The sequence below is a fragment of the Notothenia rossii genome (assembly GCF_949606895.1).
Source record: "Notothenia rossii genome assembly, chromosome: 2".
In the NCBI taxonomy this organism is placed as follows: Eukaryota; Metazoa; Chordata; class Actinopteri; order Perciformes; family Nototheniidae; genus Notothenia; species Notothenia rossii.
In genome coordinates, this window is record NC_136904.1 from 27,732,472 (window position 1) to 27,757,441 (window position 24,970).

The following is a 24,970-nucleotide window of genomic DNA, read 5'->3' on the forward strand; positions in this document are numbered from 1 at the left end:
AGTTAGACAAAAATGCTCATTCTTGTTCTCTGGGGGGGACTTTGAAACTCAAATTACTGAAAAGTACACAGTAAAAGTACTTCAAATTATTTGTGCAAGTAGTCTAAGAAGTACTAAGTACAAAACTGGCAGTTTCATAAACTACTTATGGAAGAAATTATTTTTATCCCACACCAAAGTTAGACGAAAATGCTCAATCTTGTTCTCTGGGGGGGACTTTGAAACTCAAATTACTGAAAAGTACACAGTAAAAGTACTTCATATTATGTTTGCAAGTAGTCTAAGAAGTACTAAGTACAAAACTGGCAGTTTTATAAACTACTTATGGAAGAAATGCTTTTTATCCCACACCAAAGTTAGACAAAAATGCTCATTCTTGTTCTCTGGGGGGGGCTTTGAAACTCAAATTACTGAAAAAGTACACAGTAAAAGTACTTCATATTATGTTTGCAAGTACTCTAAGAAGTTCTAAGTACAAAACTGGCAGTTTCATAAACTACTTATGGAAGAAAGTCTTTTTATCCCACACCAAAGTTAGACAAAAATGCTCATTCTTGTTCTCTGGGGGGGACTTTGAAACTCAAATTACTGAAAAGTACACAGTAAAAGTACTTCAAATTATTTGTGCAAGTAGTCTAAGAAGTACTAAGTACAAAACTGGCAGTTTCATAAACTACTTATGGAAGAAATGCTTTTTATCCCACACCAAAGTTAGACAAAAATGCTCATTCTTGTTCTCTGGGGGGGACTTTGAAACTCAAATTACTGAAAAGTACACAGTAAAAGTACTTCAAATTATTTGTGCAAGTAGTCTAAGAAGTACTAAGTACAAAACTGGCAGTTTCATAAACTACTTATGGAAGAAATGCTTTTTATCCCACACCAAAGTTAGACAAAAATGCTCATTCTTGTTCTCTGGGGGGGGCTTTGAAACTCAAATTACTGAAAAAGTACACAGTAAAAGTACTTCATATTATGTTTGCAAGTACTCTAAGAAGTACTAAGTACAAAACTGGCAGTTTCATAAACTACTTATGGAAGAAATGCTTTTTATCCCACACCAAAGTTAGACAAAAATGCTCATTCTTGTTCTCTGGGGGGGACTTTGAAACTCAAATTACTGAAAAAGTACACAGTAAAAGTACTTCATATTATGTTTGCAAGTACTCTAAGAAGTTCTAAGTACAAAACTGGCAGTTTCATAAACTACTTATGGAAGAAATGCTTTTTATCCCACACCAAAGTTAGACAAAAATGCTCATTCTTGTTCTCTGGGGGGGACTTTGAAACTCAAATTACTGAAAAGTACACAGTAAAAGTACTTCAAATTATTTGTGCAAGTAGTCTAAGAAGTACTAAGTACAAAACTGGCAGTTTCATAAACTACTTATGGAAGAAATTATTTTTATCCCACACCAAAGTTAGACGAAAATGCTCAATCTTGTTCTCTGGGGGGGACTTTGAAACTCAAATTACTGAAAAGTACACAGTAAAAGTACTTCATATTATGTTTGCAAGTAGTCTAAGAAGTACTAAGTACAAAACTGGCAGTTTTATAAACTACTTATGGAAGAAATGCTTTTTATCCCACACCAAAGTTAGACAAAAATGCTCATTCTTGTTCTCTGGGGGGGGCTTTGAAACTCAAATTACTGAAAAAGTACACAGTAAAAGTACTTCATATTATGTTTGCAAGTACTCTAAGAAGTTCTAAGTACAAAACTGGCAGTTTCATAAACTACTTATGGAAGAAATGCTTTTTATCCCACACCAAAGTTAGACAAAAATGCTCATTCTTGTTCTCTGGGGGGGACTTTGAAACTCAAATTACTGAAAAGTACACAGTAAAAGTACTTCAAATTATTTGTGCAAGTAGTCTAAGAAGTACTAAGTACAAAACTGGCAGTTTCATAAACTACTTATGGAAGAAATTATTTTTATCCCACACCAAAGTTAGACGAAAATGCTCAATCTTGTTCTCTGGGGGGGACTTTGAAACTCAAATTACTGAAAAAGTACACAGTAAAAGTACTTCATATTATGTTTGCAAGTAGTCTAAGAAGTACTAAGTACAAAACTGGCAGTTTTATAAACTACTTATGGAAGAAATGCTTTTTATCCCACACCAAAGTTAGACAAAAATGCTCATTCTTGTTCTCTGGGGGGGGCTTTGAAACTCAAATTACTGAAAAAGTACACAGTAAAAGTACTTCATATTATGTTTGCAAGTACTCTAAGAAGTTCTAAGTACAAAACTGGCAGTTTCATAAACTACTTATGGAAGAAATGCTTTTTATCCCACACCAAAGTTAGACAAAAATGCTCATTCTTGTTCTCTGGGGGGGACTTTGAAACTCAAATTACTGAAAAGTACACAGTAAAAGTACTTCAAATTATTTGTGCAAGTAGTCTAAGAAGTACTAAGTACAAAACTGGCAGTTTCATAAACTACTTATGGAAGAAATTATTTTTATCCCACACCAAAGTTAGACGAAAATGCTCAATCTTGTTCTCTGGGGGGGACTTTGAAACTCAAATTACTGAAAAGTACACAGTAAAAGTACTTCAAATTATTTGTGCAAGTAGTCTAAGAAGTACTAAGTACAAAACTGGCAGTTTCATAAACTACTTATGGAAGAAATGCTTTTTATCCCACACCAAAGTTAGACAAAAATGCTCATTCTTGTTCTCTGGGGGGGACTTTGAAACTCAAATTACTGAAAAGTACACAGTAAAAGTACTTCATATTATGTTTGCAAGTAGTCTAAGAAGTACTAAGTACAAAACTGGCAGTTTTATAAACTACTTATGGAAGAAATTATTTTTATCCCACACCAAAGTTAGACGAAAATGCTCAATCTTGTTCTCTGGGGGGGACTTTGAAACTCAAATTACTGAAAAAGTACACAGTAAAAGTACTTCATATTATGTTTGCAAGTACTCTAAGAAGTACTAAGTACAAAACTGGCAGTTTTATAAACTACTTATGGAAGAAATGCTTTTTATCCAACACCAAAGTTAGACAAAAATGCTCATTCTTGTTCTCTGGGGGGGGCTTTGAAACTCAAATTACTGAAAAGTACACAGTAAAAGTACTTCATATTTTGTTTGCAAGTACTCTAAGAAGTACTAAGTACAAAACTGGCAGTTTCATAAACTACTTATGGAAGAAATGCTTTTTATCCCACACCAAAGTTAGACAAAAATGCTCATTCTTGTTCTCTGGGGGGGACTTTGAAACTCAAATTACTGAAAAGTACACAGTAAAAGTACTTCATATTATGTTTGCAAGTACTCTAAGAAGTACTAAGTACAAAACTGGCAGTTTCATAAACTACTTATGTATGTATGTACTTATGTATTCGAAAATGTATTCGAAAGTCACTTCAGTCAATTACAACAGCTTCCCAGGGCTGTTTTAATGCATTACCGTAAACCTGTAACTAATCGCGCACTCAAAATACAGGGGCGGCTGGTTTGACCACGCAAAAGTGAAAGACGGCTGGCTTGACCGCAGTCTAGCAGCGGGGTCAGTCAGTCAACGATTGGTCCAGACCAATGTTCTCAACAAACCTATTTCATCATTAACGGACTTCCCAGGGGTTTCCCCAACCCCACTATGAGCTTCTCATTTGTGTTTTTGTTGTGAAATGTCTTAACAATTATTGGAAACTTCCCCCTCTCAGGAGCATGAGGTCAAACATTTTCAAATATCTGGCTTTTAACTACAATCCTGTTAAACGAAAATCCTAAAGACAGTGCCTTCATTCTTGACTTCGATATGTTTGAAGTGATTTTTAGCGGTTATTTGCATGTGAACTAAACTAAAATGGGGAAAGCCCGTCTGTGCCAAACCACAGCCTCACACATGCACTAACGCGGCTGTTGACTCTAATTCTTGTTTGAATAGCCTGTATGTGTTTTGTCATTTATCCATTGTGAACACACTACAAAACCTGCTGAGGATTAGCGTATAGTATAATGTTGGGATGCAGCTATGCAGTGCAAATCTTTGTTTGTAGCTCTTGAAAGGCAAATAACAGTAGGCTACTGTTAAATATGTTCTTTATTCTCGCGTCCAGGAGAGAAGCTTTAAAATGAGACTAAATGGAGTCTCTGAAAAGATTCAAATGGGATACTTTAATTAAAAAAGGCGCGGTAGTGTTACAGACAGAATATTGTTCCGTCAGACAAACAGCTGTGATCCGGTTCTCCTGAGCAAGAAGAAGACAGCGGATCTCTCCTCCGGCGCTGCTATATATATCCTCTGCTGGCTCCTCCCCGCCAGCCGGCTCACCTCGTCTCCAATGTCCGTTATTGCATTTAAACAGAGGATAGGTTCTTTTCACATTCAATATATGCTTAACACGCCATTTCTCCTCATATTCTCTTTCATCACTTTTCATTTAACACATTCTAAACGCTGTAATCAATACTCTAAACAATACTTCTCGGCTCGTTTGGTTGCCGGTCATTCCGGATGTTGTCACATGCTACTCTCGTCTGTAAACAATAATGTATTCAAATAAACTGTACTTTCATTTAATATTCAACATGGTAGTATCTCGACATCTATCGTTGTAGTGTTAAATCAGTAGGTTTCGGTTTTCACCACACCAAGTCATTTCGCTCCTCAGTTCACCTCTTTAGGAAATCGTATATTAGCCACATGCTACATGCTAACCGTAGATGAAGGATTTTCAGAATAAAAGCTTAACTGCTTGTGCACAAGAATTTCTGGTTTTTCAGTATAAAAGAGCGTTTGAACTGACGGTATGTTTAAGCTACATTATACCATCAAAACATTGATTTTAATTTCTAACACTACTCATGTCACAAAAGCTGCCTCAGTTGCGCTTTTTCCATTAGCTATAGCAGTCAGGGCCCCTCAACTCCCTGCCTGAAGAGACTCATAATCGCTTCTCCAACTAATCTTTTGGATTCAAGCAAGCAACTACATTTCCAGCATGTCCTACATTTTGTCAGCCCTGAAAGATATTAAAGCCTCAGTTGGTTTTAACGTTTCTTCTGATAAATAAAGTGCATGTTTAAGCAGTGAAATTATTATTATCATTATTGTTATTATTATTACCCTGAGACCTTCCAATAGCTCCCAGTCACCTCACTCTCTTTCACTTTCTCACCAGTTTTCTCTTTGCTCATCTTCTATGTAACAGCGGAGAAAGAGAAGAACGGACAGTATATTTAAATGTTAGCACCCCCCGAAGAGGCTCAAGCTCTTATGTTGGTTCTGGAGTTTGAATAAATGTTTGTTCATCAGTAAAGCCTACGACCATTATTCGGAGGGAAATGCTACAGTAAGAGCTTCACCTTCACCAGCTACAAGCTACACCACGCTGCCTGTGGATTGAAGGAACGGCACGGCACACAGATCAGCGAGCTGCAGCATCTAGCATGAACAGTATAGTCTAGGACCTGGGTTAGATATGTATGCACTTAATTTAGGAGAGAATATCTCAACTGTTCTAGACTAATATGACCCCACTGAACAACTTGGGATGTGTGCCAAAATCTCTATCCGGGACGAAAAGCCCCAAAATTACCACGCCCTTTTTTTAAAGACCACGCCCCTTTTCATCGGAAGTGCTACTTCCGATATAGCTGTATCTTCTAAACCGTTTGAGCTACAGATTTTCTGAGGTGCTCAAAATGTTCAGAATGGCCATATCTAGGGGGAGGGGGTATTAGAAATTTCTAATTTGATATTTCACGAGAACATTCGGTCCACTTATTACCATACCCAAGTACTGGAAATTGAGTTATCCTCTCATGAATTATGTGCATACATGCCTATCTTAACTTAGGTCTTCTACTAATTAATATAACCATTGAATTATAAACTAACAAGACTGCTTTTGAGGCCCTCAAAATGTTCATATTTTACTAGAAATGGCTAAAAACCGTTAATAGGTCAACTTACATACAACTACCTATACACACTGGAATGGCCACCATTATATTTATTAATTTAAACTTTCTGGACTTAGAGCAAAGTTAGAACATTTGTGTCATGTATAGAGCTTACATAAATTACCCAACAGCCAACAATACTTATTTAACACCACATTAGTACTGTTTATGTGTCACGTAAACCAGGGTGAGGAACATGAATAGTAAGACAACAGAGTCCAGGTCCCCGTATGAGGATGATGAGCAGTGCTCATTCAGTGATAGGGTTTTTACAACAATCACCTCCCTTGCATTTGCAGTACTTGCAACACTTGATCCCAGCTACCCTGCAGGGACACCCATTCTTGCGAGCACACTTGCCACATGTGCAGGGATCTGGCAGGCCTTCGGGTTTTGAGATCACAAACTCAGGGACTAATGAACTACCCAATCTTACAAAACCATAATTCTCGGCATTCATAATCGAGGTGGCGTCTCTAAATGGGGCTTGGACCCACAGCTGCTGTTGGTGATACCCTCTATGTATATGCTTTCTTGCATTAGTTGATGTGCAAGTGGTTCTCTCGAAGTCCATCTTGAGGGCATTGCTATCAAATGCAGCGAGTCGCAGGTCGTCAAATGTCTTCAGGTATGTTGATGGTTTGTGACACTTGACCAAGAATGTCTCTGCCAGCTGTATTGCATTTTCTGTTAGCTGTGGACTGTCGAAATTCAGGATCAGAGAGGAATTTTCTGGTTTGCGGACAGCATTCAGGGCTGCAAGTTTAGTTGATATCTTGCTGGTTGTATCGCACCCAGTCAGCGCATGGAGTGCTGGGAGACACTTTGTGAGCTCGTCTCCCAGCGCTAAGCAGATATCATGGAGTGGTAATATTGATCTTCTCACTCCTGAGTTGCGGACGAGCCAGAGCTCTTTGAGACCAAGATCTCTCCAATTGACTGTGATGTGGTATAACAGGCACACAAAGACATCCGTGTCACCTGATGACAGCGTAATGGATGTAGGTCCTGATCGGTGGCTTAGAATGTCCTGCACATGGAACATCATCCTGTCGTCAGCTTCCTCGTGTGTGCAGTTGAGCCGAGGGAATGGAGAAGCACACCCAGCTGACACCGTCCATGCCTGTGGTGATATACCAAGGTATAGAGGTTTGGTACCTTGGTAATTGGTGGTGAGCCACTCAACATAGAATGCCTGGAAAGCAGTTTTGCTGATGGAAGACGACCAGAAGTTCTCTAACACCACTGGGACATTTTGGTTCGGTGATATCACATCAAGGACAACCATTTCATTTGACTTCCCTCTTCTCTCCCTCTCTCCATTCTTGATGCTATCCTCTCTGTAAGTGTCGAAAACGATGTGGATCTCATCACAGTTGTGTCCAGCTTTGGTGACCATAGATGTCAAGGCAATAGCAAAGTCATGGAATGTTTTGACGGGCGGATCAAGCTTCTTTAAGGGGACCTTTCTCACCAAGGCCATGAAGTCGATAATGATGGCGTGGGTTTGTGGGGATGTTTCTGGACCTTTTTTATCTATTAGTGGGCACAACTTCAGCAGCTCAGTCCCAAGTTGTGATTTGGCACTCTTCCTCAAGTAACCATCTTTGTCAACCAAGAAGAACGCAGAGTTGTTGATCTCATGCTGGAGTAGCTCCTCAACAGTGAAACCCCGGTGACACCCATACTCAATAAACATGAGAGCTTTGTTTGTCTCATCTTTGATGTCTACTTTGGGAGCCAAATTCAAGGTGGTCTCATCGATAAATTTAGCACAAGCAGCGCTGCCCTCCTTCATACAGCACAACAACTTGTCTATGTCTACGTTGGTCACAATTCCTCCAGTGAGAATATTCTTCAGCGCTACCTGGTCTTGTAGAGGACTGCATACCTTCAGGAGATACTCTGCTATGTTTTGCACCATCCCAACTATCTTAGTTGCAGTACTCGGATTGAAGTCGTGGTGAAGTGAGAGTTCTCCTTCTACATCATCCTTCCTCTTCAGGAGGTCAACGTACTGGTCTTTCTTATGCTTGATGATACCCCACAGAGCTACTGCTTCATTCTTCCTGGTGATACCAATTATCCCCCCACTCACTTTGGCAGGCCGGTTGTAGCACTGTTGGTACAAAGTACCATCTGGGATATTCGTTTGTTACTTGGGTATGTAAAACAGACGGCGTCTCCATACATCTCGATGATCAGCTGCTTTACAGTTCTGTTTGACACTATTCCAACTAAACCTTCATTTAGCCTGGCTCTGATGGAAGTCAGACTGTGTGCTGACCTACTAAAGTCAATCCCAAGGGCTAAAAATCTAGCCTTGAAGGAGTTGTCTCCGGCTGTTACCGACTCCTCCTTTTCGAGGTTTTTCAGTATTTAATCAATTTTAGCATGATATTTATTGAAATAGACTTTACAACATTGGTCGTGATATCGGATATCAGCCGCAAAAACATCATCTAGCTCACACATTGCCGCTGTTTCAGTGTACACATGGTCCTTGAACAACATGGCCGCATTTAGTAGTTTTTGGGCCATGGGCCTTTCACAGATTCTGAACAATGTGTGTATTTTCTTCTGTTTAAATGTCTTGCAATCCGAACCACAAAAGATACAGACATTTGTAGTTACACTGGACTTAAATCGCTTGCTGTGTCGCTCAGATGTATCATTAATAGGCCCCTGCTGAGATGGTTCTGATTGTTCTAGTGGTTGGGTTATGCTGTCAGTCTTAGCCATATCCCTTTGAAAACTTCTTAGCAAGATGAGGTGTGGTATTTCATGATACCCTGCTCTTGCACGGTCAGTTGAAGAACCCTAGCAGCTCGAGTGTCATTACTCTCTGTTTGTTTGGCAAGCGAAACAATATAACCCCTGCCGATTTCACCACTAGAGAGGTACTCAGATCGGTTCTTCTTCTGGCATAGGATGCACTCCTCGAGATCGATTGGCTTGATCGGCTTAGGTTTAGCAGAAGGAGCAGCGAGCGGTACCACATCCTGAAAATAAAAGAAACATGTTTAAAATTATCGATGGCATGGGTTATCAGTATCACCATACAATATACTACTTGGCATACCCACAGAAAGAAGAGGCAGGTAAATAAAAAAATTAAAGCTTGTCTTACCATTTCGCTGTACTTCAGTGAGATATTATCTCTGTTAAACTGGATGGATAAGTCTTTCTCTCGTACTCTCTCCAGCTGTTAGCACTGGTGCTATGAATAAACAAAAAGCAGTTAGTTTTATATAATTCAATGGTTATATTAATTAGTAGAAGACCTAAGTTAAGATAGGCATGTATGCACATAATTCATGAGAGGATAACTCAATTTCCAGTACTTGGGTAGTTGTATGGTAATAAGTGGACCGAATGTTCTCGTGAATACCCCCTCCCCCTAGATATTGCAATTCTGAACATTTTGAGCACCTCAGAAAATATGTAGCTCAAACAAAGATACAGCTATATCGGAAGTAGCACTTCCGATGAAAAGGGGCGTGGTCTTTAAAAAGGGGCGTGGTCATTTTGGGGCTTTTCGTCCCGGATAGAGATTTTGGCACACATCCCAAGTTGTTCAGTGGGGTCATATTAGTCTAGAACAGTTGAGATATTCTCTCCTAAATTAAGTGCATACATATCTAACCCAGGTCCTAGACTATACTGTTCATGCTAGATGCTGCAGCTCGCTGATCTGTGTGCCGTGCCGTTCCTTCAATCCACAGGCAGCGTGGTGTAGCTTGTAGCTGGTGAAGCTAACACGCCACGTTGCCACCACGTGGCCTAAAAGTGGTAGTTTGGTGGCACTGTGCACAACGTGGTAGCCACGTGGCCCCAACGTTGTGGTTCACCACAAGCACCCGTCTAAGTGTGCACAACGTGGTAGCCACGTGGCCCCAACGTTGTGGTTCACCACAAGCACCCGTCTAAAAATACTGATTTGTTTAATGTTATAGATTTATTTATTTATTTCCTCTTTGTCAGAATATGAGTTTGAAGGATAGTAATTTGTGCAAAAAATATTACTTCGGTGGTTTTACAAAGAAAATACCACGTTGTGGCCACGTTGAAATATAACGTATAAATACCACGTTGTGGCCACGTTGAAATATAACGTTTTCCTTTCCATGCAAGTGGGTGCACATACATATGATTTGTATGCAAATAGATGGAGTCTACTCTATTATGTAGTTGAATATTGTTCGTCCATTTGTTGCTGTTGATGTTTATAACTGTATATGCTCTCACCAGCCTAAGAATTCAACCAATCACGGCAAATTTCGTTCGCGCCTTTTCTCAGTGTTCTGGATTTACCACTTCACATCCTGGTCGATCCATACGCATACAAATTATATAGTCCCTCAAATATCCATCTATTCTCCCAGAAGATGGGATGTATTTTGCAAAACAGACAGTTATTCGATCGTTTTTCCCAGTTCGACACCCTTTCCTGTCCCTCGATGCCCCCACTAACGCTGGTTAAAATTAATGCCGTTCAGCGACCTACAAACGGTTAAACGGATCTGCGAAAACGAGGACACGCTGTCAATCTCTGGAACGTTAGGCCCAGCGCCGTATAGACTGAGAGTTATGTCATCTCCGTTCACTCCAATGGACCACTTTTTTACAGCAATGGCGGATCGTGGAGCCTCTCAATCGTTCCCCGGAAGTTAGCGCCAAGGCTAGCAGAGCTGTAGAGTTGCAGCATAATAGACCGTTCGTGACGGACTTTTAAAGGTAAGAAGAAGCTTAAAGATTTATATTGCGGATATTATCAGTACATCTGATTCAAATTAACATGTGTATTAAAGGATGTCAGTGGATTATCCCTAAATTAGTGGATTTAGGGAACGTTTACAGATAACAGATTAAGCTATACCATACCATAGTACCATACACTATACCATAGTGGTTGAATACACAGTATTAGGAAACACTTTATACTTACTGGACATGTTATACTCATTATATACTGTATATAAAATATGACCAAGAATGTGAGACAACTTTATAGAAATTCATATCACATCTGTTACTGATGCCATTTGTCATACTTTGTTAAATTCACAAATAATAAAGTTCCATAACTTCAGTTGGGAACAAAGACCACACCTTATCTCCCCAAGGCAATTTCCCATCCAATAGGTGTGCTATATAGGTGTGTATAACCCTTTCTCCTGTCTGTTACTCCCTCTTTCAGCACAAGAACCAGAGGGGGATTCAATGGAGCCTGAATACCTGCACTGAAACCCTCACCCTGCACCCTGAGTCTCAACTCTCAGTGTTTTTCAAGCCTTTCCCTGTTTTTTTGTATTAAACAAAACATTAAGCTTTCCCAATGGTGTGGTTTTCGTTTTGTGAAAAAGTGCAAATGCAGTGTTTGTATACAATAACCTAACCTCACATATTTTTTTGCTGTTGGTCATGAAATTGCTCCTGCTGACTTGTGCCAGCCATTTTTTCCTCCGCTCTGTGTCAGTGGGGAAGCCGTACATTCGTACTCCTTTCTCAGAGCGATTTGAGCATCCCCAGACAGCACAGCAAACCATGGTGGCGACTAGGAGGCAGCACAGCAAACCAGGACAACACGGAGGAAAAGGCACAGACAAACTGCATGATATGCTATTCAATGTTTATTGAATTCCATGTATTTGCAATGGATGTTCCTAAAACAACACATTTAACATCATCATCATCATCATGCTGCTGCTGCTGCTGCTGCTGCTGCTGCTGCTGCTGCTGCTGCTGCTAGTCCTTTGATAGTCACCTGTCGGTCTCCTGTCCTTTCTGAAAGCCATAAAGATGACATTAGTCATTTAGATAACTTGTGTCCTCAATTACCATGGGATTACTGAAACTACCATGAATTTAAGAAAATGGTAGAAATTAATCTAATCTGAATTTTGAAGCATTCCTTTAGATCCCCTCCCTCTAAATATATCAATAAACATTAGAAAGTGATGCTCCTGACTACTATACAAGTTTAAGAAGATAATATTGGTTTGAAAGAATTCAAAGCTATAAATAAACAGCAACAGGCTCTTTAACCAAGGCACTGTTAGCCTAACATGTAAACTAGTTGTTCACACTAATCCTAATATTATCACTTAATATTAGCAAATTCTATTTTATTTTTTAAAACATATTGATGTAAATACATACACATATCGATTTGTTGTATAAATATTGCAAATCAAAACCTTTATTCACTAATAATTACCAAAAGTCGAAGTTCTATCTCCTGTTATCAATGCATTCACATTGCCCGCCATGAACTTCCGGTGAACGATTCTCGTCTGCATGAACCACGTGACGATAACCGTTTTTGGACTTCCGCTGTCGTAACTCTTCTATCTATACGGCTATCTATACGGCGCTGGTTAGGCCTAAACCGCGGTTTTTTTATTCAAGTCAAGAACTTTCAATATATACTTGCAGGTAAGGAAGCCATCCTTTTTTAAAGTTTTGTAATTCGGGTCATGAACATATGGGGGAGTGTTCTATGCACAGCTCTCAGCATATTTTACACTTTTTCTGCCGAAATTAAGCAGGTGCCTTGTGGCCTCATGTGTGGCCTAATCTCGGACTCGGCCTCCATGTTGTTTTTTTCAGCAGGGCCGCTGGGCTGTGTGAACAAAGCTTACATTAAATCCGTGGGAGATCTATATCTGGTTGAGATATGTCCCGACTTTTCAATAGATAGCGACTACCCAGTTAATAGACGAACGTACTCTATGGGAATGTAAAGGAATTTACAACAGGCTGACCATGGGCAAGCCTAATAGAGCTAGCCACGCGCGCCCACGCTGCGCCCAGCCCTCGTAACCGCCATTATCAGATTATAGTAGTTTTACAACCACTCGAGAGTCAACAGTGATCATACAGTTAGTTAGTTCCAAGAGGCTGCAGCAAAGTTGGCAGCGAGCCAGCAAAGTTACCGCGTCGCGCCAATGTCTGTAGACTAGTTGTGGCGGGCGGGAGGAGGAGAGGGAGAGTGTGGACGTAGATCGGTAAGGCAGGCATGTATCTGTAGTTGTGGCGGGCGGGAGGAGGAGGAGGAGGAGGGGGGGGGGGGCTGGACGTAGAGTGGTACTGTTTTGGTGGCAGGGGGGGGGCGGGCACCAGGAGTAGGGCGACCAGTGCTGTGCTTCGTTGGCAGTCTCGTAGTGTTGGGCCATAGTAATAGTATATGCATGCATACGTGGACACAGCTTGACTGTGGACACAGCTTGACTGTATGTGATTTCGGCGACCAATAGGGGGGGGGGGCCACCACAAGTTTAATAGGGACATCCTGGTCTGAAATTACACAGTCTAGGACAACACATATGGGGGGGGGGGGGCATGCGCCCCTTGCTGCAATGCACCCCCCGCCCCCTTTGGATCCGTCGCTGGCTCTTTATTGTAGATTAATAATAGAGCATGAAGTTGGCTAAGAAGGACCTAAACACAGGTACACACTGTGTTTAGGTCCTTCAATGCTAGAAGTTGGTATTTAAGGTTATAGAACTTTAGAAGGGTAATTTAGATGACAATGTGAAGTTGAACACTGCAGATTTTTAGTGAATTTCCATCAAGAAAGCTAGAGGATGCTAAATTATGGCTGCTATATATATATATTTTTTTTTATGTAGTCTAGATCTATGCAAAATTCAACTTTTCAGAGTAACAGACTCTTTATGTTTTTGAATGGACATTGGTTGATAGTTTTCAGCCAGTTGAAATTATGTTTTTATGATTATCTTTTGCCCTGAATTTATTTAAGTTGATTAAGTTGGAAAAAGTAACATCCTGAAGTAATCAATAGTCTTCCATCAGCATTTGCAACTAAACCTTGTACAAATTGCAAAGGGCCAAAAATAAGTAATATTTGTTGATCGCTCATATTCTTAACTTAAAAGAAATGAGGAACATACAATCTTACCGTGCAGGCAGTGGTGCATGGCAGTAGTGTAATTTTCAATTCCTGGATCCACCCCTGCATGGGCATGTTTTTTTATTTTAATTTGATCATATGCATGCGCAATCTTGTTTTGCAGCAAAATGGATGAGAAGAGGCGGCGTCGTACACAATACAATAGAAAGTGGGTTTCAGCCCAAAGATCGGCATCACGTATGAATAAAAAGGTCCAGACAAGACACAGTGACAGTGATGGTGACATTACTGACTTTGTGTTAGATGTTGCATGCAATTCAGATGAGGCAGCTGATGTTCCAATGAACGAACATGTTACTTTGGAAAGCGAGTCTGTGGAAGAAGAAAATGGACAAAATGCTGATGCTGAGAGCGATGATGATGGGTCAATGTGGGACTTCATTGACGCAAATCCAGTCATCCTTTCATCTGAATCAGAAGAAGAAGAACAACATGTACCGGTAGCTGAATACTTAGTGCCATGGGTCAATGCACACCAAATAAAACATATGGCAGTAGATGACCTACTCAAAGTGTTCAAGAAGATTGGACATAAGAATCTGCCATCAACAGCTCGTACGTTATTAAAAACAGACAAGAAGGTGACAACTGAAGAAAAATCGGGCATGAGTTATGTATATTTGGGACTTGAAGATTCCTTGGTGAAGACCTTGGACAAGTACCCCCAGGAAATACTGCACAATACAGACAGCATTGAAATTTCTTTCAATATCGATGGTCTCCCTCTTTTCCGCAGCTCGAATACATGTGTGTGGCCAGTCTTGTGTGCAATAATGATGGAACCAGTCACTGTCTTCCCTGTTGCCATAACATGTGGCAATTCAAAACCAAGCAATTTAGATTTCTTACTTGACACAATAACAGAATTGAATCACATCTTGCAACATGGCATTCAGTACAAGGACAATGCAATTCAAGTGATACTGAAGTGCATCGTTTGCGATGCTCCTGCAAAAGCAATGGTGCGGGCTACAAAACAGTATTCTGGATACTACGGTTGTGAAAAATGTACGCAGAGAGGTGTTTGGTATGGCAGGCTGACATACCAAGACATTGACAACATTGTGCTAAGAACAAACCAGTCATTCAGGGATCAGTCTCAAGAAGAACACCATAAAGGAGTTTCCCCTTTCACTATTCTTCAAGTGGATGCTGTGAATGTATTTTCTATGGATTATATGCACCAGGCCTGTCTTGGGGTCACACGAAGGCTAATTCTTCTGTGGGTCAGAGGCAAAAAGGAAATGAGGCTCCCTGCGACACACATAGAAGAAATCAGTGAAAAACTTCTGGACCTTCGGAGGTGTATTCCAAATAGTTTTGCGCGGAAACCCAGAGGCCTTGGAGATATTGAAAGATGGAAGGCTACTGAGTACCGTCAATTTTTGCTCCTACAGGAAAGCTGGTGCTCAAAGGCATTCTTAGGAATGACCTTTATGATCATTTCATGGCCATATCTGTTGCTATGTGCATTATTGTTTCACCAACTCTTGTGCAAATTCATAAGGAGTATGCTCACAACCTTTTAGTCTACTTTGTACGGAGGGGTCGTGAACTCTATGGCAAGGAGTTCCTTGTGTACAACGTGCATGCCATGCTCCACATATCCGCTGATGCTGAGCGGTTTGGAAGCCTGGACAGCTGTGCGGCCTTCCCATTTGAAAACTACCTCCATAAGATGAAGAGAATGGTCCGTTCTGGGAAGAATGCCCTGGCACAGATTGTGAAAAGGATTCACGAGTTGGAAAACGCTCCATGCACAACATGTTTGACAAGGGCAGAAAGCACCATGCAACTACAGAAGCCGAACAATGCATTTATTTTGGATGGTCCATCTTGTTGTGAGGCGGTGGCTTTATCAAATGAGAAAGATGAAGAGGGAAATAAGAAAGTGTTGTGCAGGGTGTACAACAGAACTGAATCTGTCTTCATGGAGCCCTGCGATTCCCAGATTATTGGAGTATATTGCATCCACTTGAACGACAGCTGCATGAAGCTCCTGACAAGAAAAAGCCTCCACACTAAAGCAATCATGGTTGAGAAAGGGAATGGCAGAAAGGCGGTGTTTCTTACCATTCTGCATGGATTATAATAGTTAAGTGCATTATTTCATTTCAATAAGCACCACTGCTACAAAGTTTGCAAGTATTTAGTTGTTCTGCATGGGTTATAGTTTATCCAAAGTATACCACAGATGATGTTGCAATTAAATATATGATAGTAAGCTTAGTGATAAACAGCTTTTGTGTCTTGGTCTTCAGGTAAAAGATGTCGGGCGAATTTGTTGTAGTAGAGTTTGTGGACGAGATGGCTGTTGAAGTCGTCCACAAGTCATGGATACAGTCAACAAGAGATGTAAGTAAATACATGCATGTACTTGGAACATTGTCAAATATATGGGTTTGCAGCCGTTTGATAAAAAATGGAACTTAAAGCGTTTCACATATGTGGTTGGTTGGGGCGGTGGTGTCTAGGGGGCTTTTCTTCCCCCTTTAGAGGAATTTTGGCCCTTTTTCCCACTGGTGGACGCACTTTTCCACTCCCTCCACAGGAGGTGTACTAGTCAGGAGTCAAGGGGGGGGGGGGGGGGGTGTTAGTGACATTTCGGTGACTGCGCCTTAAGCTTTTATCATCTTTACTATCTACAGGCCTCGTGAGACCACCCCTTGGGCCAAAAAAGTGGTCTCTTAAGAGAGGTCACTTCTCATAAGAGTTTCAATAACATGGGATGTATAGCCCTTGATCTCAATACAGGACCACTGTATATCACTACGCAATTCATTAAAACATTTAAACTACATTCAGTCGCTGTTGTTATATTTCAGCGTCTGTGTTGCTATTGGCCAGCAAGGGGTGGAGCCTCTTCAAAAGCCAGGAGAGGGGAGCTGCCTGACAAAGAGAAATGGAAGCTTTATGAAGTTAGGATATTTTCATTTGGAAGTAGGAAGCATTTAATATTTACAGTTTGAAATGTTAGATTAAGTACATAATTCATGCTAGTTTTGTGTACTAAGCGGGAACTGTAATAAATTGAAGTGAAAAAAGGAAACAGAATGACGTTAATTTTATTACCTTGTCAGTATATCAGGTCTCTTAATATAACATATTGTTTCCAACTTCAGACACCTATGAGAAGGCTCAAGAAAGGGCGAGAAAGGCTGAGGATACCTCCAATGTAGAGACTGACACAGAAGAATGTCGACGGAAAACTAAGAAGCCTGCAAAGTTTCAGGTTTCAGAAACTGAAGATGCTGATGGTAAATACAGAGAATTGGGCATAAGAGTATATTTAAATATGTGACGACATAGATGGCTTCATAATTGCCACAAATTAATAGAAAAACAGTTCAACGGAATAAGAAATATTAACCCTTTCAGTTTTCTTTATTAAATGTCATTTAATGTGGTGCTTCACTTCACCTGTTAATCTTTATTAAATAATGTTAATACAGACGAAGAAGGGGAGATACTGGAGGCAAGTGACAGTGTCCCTGCTCTAGTTCTGGCCGAGCTACCAACATCTCCTCAACGGACAAATGGTAAATGAGGTTGGCACAAGGATCAAGTAGAGCTATATCCTCAACTGTTAATTTCAATTATTTTAGTTTCAACATGAAGCTTGAGTCACAAAAGGAAAAAAACAGCATTTGCTTGTATGCTAATTTTATTCCCAGGAGGTCCAACCTTTTCTTAAACACAGTATCTAACTGGCTAACTATGGGCTATTTTGACATATAGAACAATGATTACTTTTTGGTACAGACATTTATGCAGTACCAGGTAGATCAGTACCGGTAAATTGATATTTTGGGAGTATCTTCTTGCATTGAAAATAAAGTATTGCTTTCATGTCCTAATGAAAAATGCATTAATAATGTTTTATCGATAACCGCACTCATTAAATTCTGTTTAAGGCTGTTCTGCACCGAGAGCGATATCACCAAGTACCAGTACCCCTTCCAGGTCTATTTCTGGGCATAGAATCCAGTCTCCTGTGTGTCCTAACAGTGACACAAGATCAGGTATTTAGGACTATTGACATTGTGCATTTGTCTTCATATTTAAAAAAAAAAACTGTTTCGAGTAATGATATACATTGGTCCTCTTGAGAGACCACCCCATCTGCCAAGCCAAACCGATCTGTCATAAAGGGTGGTCTCTCATAAGAGGTTCAATAGCATGGGATGTGTAGCCATTGGTGCATGCTGTAGTGGTCTCCCAAGAGAGGTGGTCTTAAAATGAGGTCACTCAAAAGGGGCACCACTGTTTTCACTTTGCTCCATTTAGCCTTTCACTTTATATTAATTTAAATATTCTGATACAGACATTTATAAATTAATGACATTACTATCTCTCTATACAGTGATGACTTCAAGTGCACGACTGTCTGAGGATCATCGTGGAGGAAAGCAACCCTTCCATACCAGGTAAGGAATCTGAGGCTTTGTAGTTTTACCCAAGTATTTACTGAGAGTAGTACGTACATGTATATCTCATTGCTCACCATGATTGGTCTAGGCCATTCATTGGTACAGTCACCCTGTGCTAAAGCATTTAGACTAGTACATGTAGTACATTAGACCAATCTGATATTAAGCTGTAGCGAATCTCTGTTACTACTCATGCCATGTAACTATGGCTTACTGTTGGCATGTACTGCAGTGAAGTAATAATTTCATGTTATGTTTTCAGCACCCCCACAACACCCAGAGCTTCTACATCTGCTGCAATAAATCCTGAAAGTGAGCCAACAGGTAACAAAGCCTAATGTAACAGTTTTACTTCAAGAATATTTTTCAAAATTGTGATCCAGAAAATATTCAATTTTGATTTCTTCATTCTAAACATTGTGTTCTTTTGAGACAAATTGATTGATGATTATGGCATCCTTTTCGCATTTTTTTCTCATTCCATTTACGTTTAGCTTGGGATCTAGCACTTGCCGTTGCTTGAAATATGTGTTTAACTTCAACGCAACATGAAATGTAATGAATCATTTGTCGCAATTGCCTTAATGCATTATACATGTATGTGGGTGAATAGATGCAAATTCTAAGCATAGTATTTAAAAATGTGGAATTGTGTTATCTTGCTACAGGATTCCAGAGCAGGATGCTGATGCGTATGCAAAACCTTGAAGAGTCACAGGGGGAAATCCTTAGAATGCTGCGCTTCTTGACAAGTGCCAGCAGAGCAGCAGGAGAGGAGTTGGACGATGTACTACCAGACCCTGTCAGCAGTACTGAGGAGCTGGATATGCTTTGTGAGAGGCTTACAGATAAGGCCTTCAAGAGACAATTGGTATGTTCCATTGTGAAAGAAAAACTTATTTTGTTAAGAATCGCTTACATTTTATGAAGAAGTAACTCCATCTTCCAAAGAGACAGATAGGCAGACACCAAGACAGACAGGCAGGCAGGCAGGCACACATACAGACAGGTATACAGACAGATAGGCAGGCAGACAGACAGGCAGGCACACAGACAGCTAAACAGGCAGGCAGACGGACAGTCAGGCAGACAGGCACCTAAGCAGGCAGCAGGCAGGCATAGATAGATAGATAGATAGATAGATAGATAGATAGATAGATAGACAGACATAATTGGGACCACTGAATTATTTCAAAACTGTAGTAGTTATATTCAATGCTGCCTTTGTTATATATATCTGACAATTTAGCATTTTCACTTGGATGTACTCAAGGGTTTTTTACTAAGAAAACTAATTATCTACATTGCAGACATGCTATATGACTTCCTTGGGTGGCCACAACATCGGAGACACCATCCGGAGGATGCTCTCCAAGTTGGGAACCAATGCCTTATGGTCAACGTATAGCCTCAAGGGAAAGAAGGGCAAGAACGCGTTGATTGACCTGTCGGTCACCAAGGTCCTCATCAGTAAGTGTTTAAGTCATAAATGGCATGCAATTGCTTCTTCAGTATTTTATGAAGCTCGCCTGATGCACTCCAGAGATACTCAATATAACATGTTGATTATCATTTATTATAACCGAAACGACCATTTTGGGGATGTTATGTTTCATGTGCATGAGTGGGTACGTGTCTGGGTCTGCATCTTCGTTAGTGGATCTTTCAAAAACTATGTGACATTCTAATTTACTTATTTGTATGAGTATTGGTCATCCATGGGCCAAGAACCCTCATGATTTTGGTGCTGATTCTATTTTTATATCTTTATTGTTGTGGCCATCTTGGATTTTCTTAATTTTTCTCCGGGGTTTGGCCATACTACCGCGTAAATTTTTCAGCTGTTCATGGGGGGTAATCATCTCGGTTAGCGATAATGGTCCCAGGTGGGTGATAATGGGGGATATTGATCCTACATCGGCGCTAATGGGGATATTGGTCCCAAGTGCGAGATACATGGTCCCCAGTGGGTGATCATGATAATGAGGGAAATGGTTCAGCAAGAAACCCATTTGTCTGGCCATCTTGAATATTTGGTGCCAGTAAAGATTTAGGGGATGTATCCTGTGTTCGTCTGTGAATACCATTCTAATTACAAATATTAAAATATAAAACTGCCTTAGGATTATTTAGATAAGATTTGTGAGGAATAGTTGTTTTAGTGTTAATTCTTTCACCTGTACATATACTTGTTACTCTTCCTTTCTTCCGTGCATTGCTTGGGGTTAGCAGTTTTGTGCTACTTTTCCTACAGGAGCATGCTTGAAAAACCATCCTAAAGCCAAGGCTTCCGAGGTGGAGGAGCAACTGTCCGAAAATCTCAAATATGCACCGAAGAAAAAAGGAGGGCCAAAATACAAGGTGATAGTGGATTCTAGTGCCTTACTTAAATATTTGGTCCATCTCTCCAAATGTCTGTCAATAAAGCATTTACATATCACATACATTTACCACTTTGACATATAGTATGTGTCATCAGTACTTAAATCTTTGCATTCTCACAAAGTTAGTTATCATTATCACTACTCATCAATTAGGAACAATTAAGGATTTTATTTTCTAATATACCATGTATTCCCTAATGTGCGTTCTTGCTTTTTAGGAACCTGCTGCAAAGAGAAGGAAGAGCGTCGCATCTGCAGTCGATACAGATACAGATTCAGATTAACATTTCACATATTATGCCTGGTCATTGGTGCACGGACGTTTCGGCCAACGGACGTTTTGGCCAGGTATATTTGTCGGGGCGGACGTTTCGGCCAGCTTGTACAAAAAATATAATAACTGAATAAATAAATATTTTATTTCATTTAAATTCACCTACGTAGTAGATACATGTTACTGCCATTCATATATATAATAACTGAATAAATACATATAGCGCCACCAACTTAAATGTTCATTTAGTCTACAAGGTCTCGGTTCGAAAGCCACAAATGTTCAGCTGGCCAGCTATTATTGTATTACCTTGGACAATGTTTTATCTATTGTTAGTTTATTTCCTTGAGGTACTTAGAAAGTAGTTTAGGTAAACCTGTTATGCCTTCATATAAAGAGATTGCAATTGATATCATTTATATCCCTCTTTGTGTTACTACATTTGACCATGGCTTCATTATGTTCTTTTGTTCAGGAACATACAAATTAAACTGGTTACTTATACACCTTAAGTTTGCAGAGAATATTTACATTTCCATAATTGTAGAAATATGATAAAAAATATTATTCTACTGTCTACATGTCCTCAAATTAATTATGGGTTTATGGAATTTCTTATTGATATATATCTATCTGTCAATTTGAATCGTGTCATGATGTATTATGCATTTGAACCATTGAAATGCAAATAAAATTGTCTAAGAAGTGTATTATTAAAATTTGAGTTGTGTTGATTACTTTGACATAATTAAAGCTAATCGAAAGAAAATATAATTGCAAATAGAAAGTGGTCTAAAGGTGGTGTGAACGTTACATTTCAACGTTACATTTCAATGTGGTGACCACGTTATTTCAACCATACAAAATCACGTGGCCTCCACGTAAATTGCCACGTTGTCACAACAACAGCATCACGTGGCTGTAACGTGGCAGCCACGTGCAATTGTTAGCAGGTCCTCTACTAGTAAGAGCTTCACCTTCACCGGCTACACCACGCTGCCTGTGGATTGAAGGAACGGCACGGCACACAGATCAGCGAGCTGCAGCATCTAGCGTGACCTAAGAAGGTAAAGAATACGGCTAAACTCAAAATGGATAACATAAAGGAACAGATAATTAAGCTAAAAACGGAAATAAAGGAAAAGATACGTTTATTACATCAGGAAGATTGTGAAGGCATGTCAAGTCAGGAATTAAAGGAGGAAATTGAATATAAAGAAAAACAACTAGCTGAGCTTCAACTCAAAATGAATGAAACTGACGGGTTAGCATTACCACGTCGTTCAGAACGCCCCACTGTGCAGACAGAGAAAATACTTGCATACCAACAGGAGGAATTGTATAAAAAGGAAACAAGACTGCTTACCCTGTATGAACAGTGGAAATACCAAGTCAGAAAAGCCAAAGAAATATTAAAGACTGACATATCAAAACGGGAATTGGCTGAAATGGCAGACGCAATTGAAGATGGAATGATTGGTGTGATGAGAGCTCACAGCGAAATAAGAGACCGAACCACAGCATCCGCTGAACTAAGACGCAGGATTGACGCATGTGAGGCTGTAACGAAAGACATTATGAAAATTATCAACGACCGCTTAACGGAAATAGATGGCGATTTTAATGCGGAGCGTGAAAGGCACTGTCTTCGCCAGCTATCAGCCCATGACTACGCGTAATCCATTTATGGCACTCCCTCTCATTCAAGTGCCAGTCACCATTCTGAAACCTCGGTCCTAACTGCAAAAAGAGCTGATGCAGCCGCAGAGCTTGCTGCAAAGGAGGCTCAATATAAAGTAATGGAAAAAGAAAGAAAGCAAAAGGAAGAAATAAGAATGATGGAGGAGAAAATACACATGCAGAAGTCTAAATGAGAGAGTCTACAAGCAGAAAGGGAAATGGAAGCTGCTCGTGCCAGACTGGAGATCTACGACAGAGAAATCAGACTGGAAACTGATAGACAGTCTACACAGCAGAACATGAGACACATCCCTTTCAGCCCTTCTGTAAATGGTCAAAACCCTCACATTACGGCACCTACACCCACTACTGATGTGTCCTGTTTGGCCCAAGCAATACAAGACAGCATAGCCATAAACAGACTCCCAATGCCAATGCCCACAGTCTTTAGTGGAGACCCACTCCTCTTCATTGAATGAAGAATGTCATTCATGTCACGAGTGGACCGAAAGGGCATTTCTTCAGCTGGCAAACTTTGCCATTTAAAGAAACATGTCGAGAGGACGCTGGCGTCGTTTGCTCGCCGCTTCTCTGTCTGGATTTTTTTTTACTCTTTTCTACTCTTTCCTACTCTTTCCTCAACATTTCTTAGCAGCTTTTTGACCGACCAGTCCGGTTAAGATCTATGTCAATCTTACACTGCCTGGATCACTGAGATGTGTGAAAGTGTCCGTGTTTTCCTACCTGAAAACACCGGCTCCGTTTCGCCGCTCCACCTGCTCTCCTTCTGATCAGTGGCGTCAATTCAGCCAAAGCTAAGGTATGGCAAGGTTACTAGTCACATGACTTAACTACAGTATCAATCAATATACATGCCCAGCAAATAATCATAACAAAAGTGACAAGTCTGCTATGTAGCTTTTCTGTGTGGTTAGGAAAATTTGAACTTTTTCAAATGCAGCCTCACTCACATCCCGCTAGCGCAAGTAACTATGGACACAAACACTTAACTACGCACGTCAATCAATCAATTCAGTCAAATGCGCCGTTACGCATCCGTTTTCAGCACCATGGATAGCAAGCGGCAGGGTTAGACAGCAGTAATAGCCTTTCTGACACAATTTCACTCTTTCTGTTCACTTCATTCACTATGTAATTGCAACAATATCACGTGAACATACCAGGTAAACTGCTGTAAACTGTTAAAGTCCAAATATAAAGAGGAGAGGGAGGGAGGGAGGGAGGGAGAGAGGAGAGGGAGGGAGGGAGAAGAAAAGAGAAAGAGAAATCATATTAATAAGATGTTTGGGTATCTTACTTTGAGATGAACTTTATTAATTATTCCACAAGTGGATAACGGCGGGTCCTCAAAGCAGCAAAGTTATTGACGAGTTCATCTGCGTCCAGGGATTTTACGACAGCAGGCTCAACAGCCATCAACATGAGGTTTGTGAGCCTGTCATCGCTCATGGTGGTCCGCAGGTAAGTCTTGACTCTTTTTAAAACGGAAAAGAATCTTTCGTTGGATGCAGTGGAGACAGGAATTGTTGCTGCGATCTTGAATAGCTTGATGACCTCTGAAAAAGCGAAAGGACATGGTCTTCAGTCGTGTCAAAGCCAGCATTATGTTTTTCTCCTCCTCCACGTCCTCCTTCATCTCAAGTTCAAGGAAAGCTTTTGCTGTGTGACACTGGGAACTGAGAAGGGTGGTGTCGATCAGTTCATCATAGAGTTGTGCAAACTGTTCCATTTGAACTACATCCATGAAATGGGGAGATGAACAATCAAATGCCTGGATAGCATTAAGTAGCTCATCATTATCTGTAAATCGGCGATCTAACTCAGAGATGAAGCGGTCCAGTGTTTCAAAGTATAGTCTTTTTTCTTGGTCATCTCCTGTTTGTCTCTGGCCACTGGATGATCCGACAATAAACCCTGCCAAGGCTTTGGACACACTCCGTGCTCTTGCTGGTCGCAGAGGGGCAGTGTCGCTGCTTGGGAGGCCGAGCTCTGTGGAAAATGCCTTGGCTCTGCTCAGTGTGTCCTGGTACTCTTTATCTGACCTCATCTTTTCCAGCTGGGCCTTAGTACTCCGTATGAGGTTGGAAGCCATCGTGATTGCAATGTCTTTTGTCTGAAGCTGTTCAGACAGTCCATAAGTGAGATTTAAGATTTTTTCTAGGACATGAAGACGCACAACAAAAGTGACTGTCAGCATATTTGTCCGAAGTCCAGCAGCTTCAGTTGAACCCTCTGCATGAGCGTCAATAGTGGCATCTAACACAGCTAGTATAGCCTCGTAGCGCAGTTTTATCTTCTGTAGAGCCCTATACCA

General features: G+C 40.5%; 1 protein-coding gene across 2 annotated transcripts; it reads left to right on the plus strand.

Moving 5' to 3' along the window:
• The first annotated feature begins 13,985 nt into the window (after positions 1-13,985).
• LOC307029244 (uncharacterized protein) lies at positions 13,986-21,900 on the plus strand. Of its 2 annotated transcripts, XM_079665019.1 has the most exons (10): positions 16,135-16,222; positions 16,990-17,124; positions 17,320-17,406; positions 17,782-17,889; positions 18,231-18,294; positions 18,560-18,621; positions 18,966-19,168; positions 19,608-19,767; positions 20,552-20,658; positions 20,900-21,900. In XM_079665019.1, exons 1-10 carry the CDS (start codon positions 16,201-16,203, stop codon positions 20,963-20,965), a joined length of 1,014 nt encoding a protein of 337 aa, XP_079521145.1. In that variant the 5' UTR covers positions 16,135-16,200; the 3' UTR covers positions 20,966-21,900. The 2 variants fall into 2 exon arrangements, with proteins under 2 accessions (XP_079521144.1, XP_079521145.1); XM_079665018.1 differs by lacking the exons at positions 20,552-20,658; positions 20,900-21,900 and having other exon boundaries at positions 13,986-16,222; positions 19,608-20,119.
• The last annotated feature ends 3,070 nt before the right edge of the window (positions 21,901-24,970 follow it).

Excerpts from the sequence above, each read along its gene's own strand:
- LOC307029244 (XM_079665018.1), top strand. The coding sequence starts at position 16,201 with ATGGATACAGTCAACAAGAGAT. Across the intron at positions 16,223-16,989 it reads GGATACAGTCAACAAGAGAT|ACACCTATGAGAAGGCTCAA; the intron begins GTAAGTAAATAC and ends TTCCAACTTCAG. Across the intron at positions 19,169-19,607 it reads AGGCCTTCAAGAGACAATTG|ACATGCTATATGACTTCCTT; the intron begins GTATGTTCCATT and ends TCTACATTGCAG.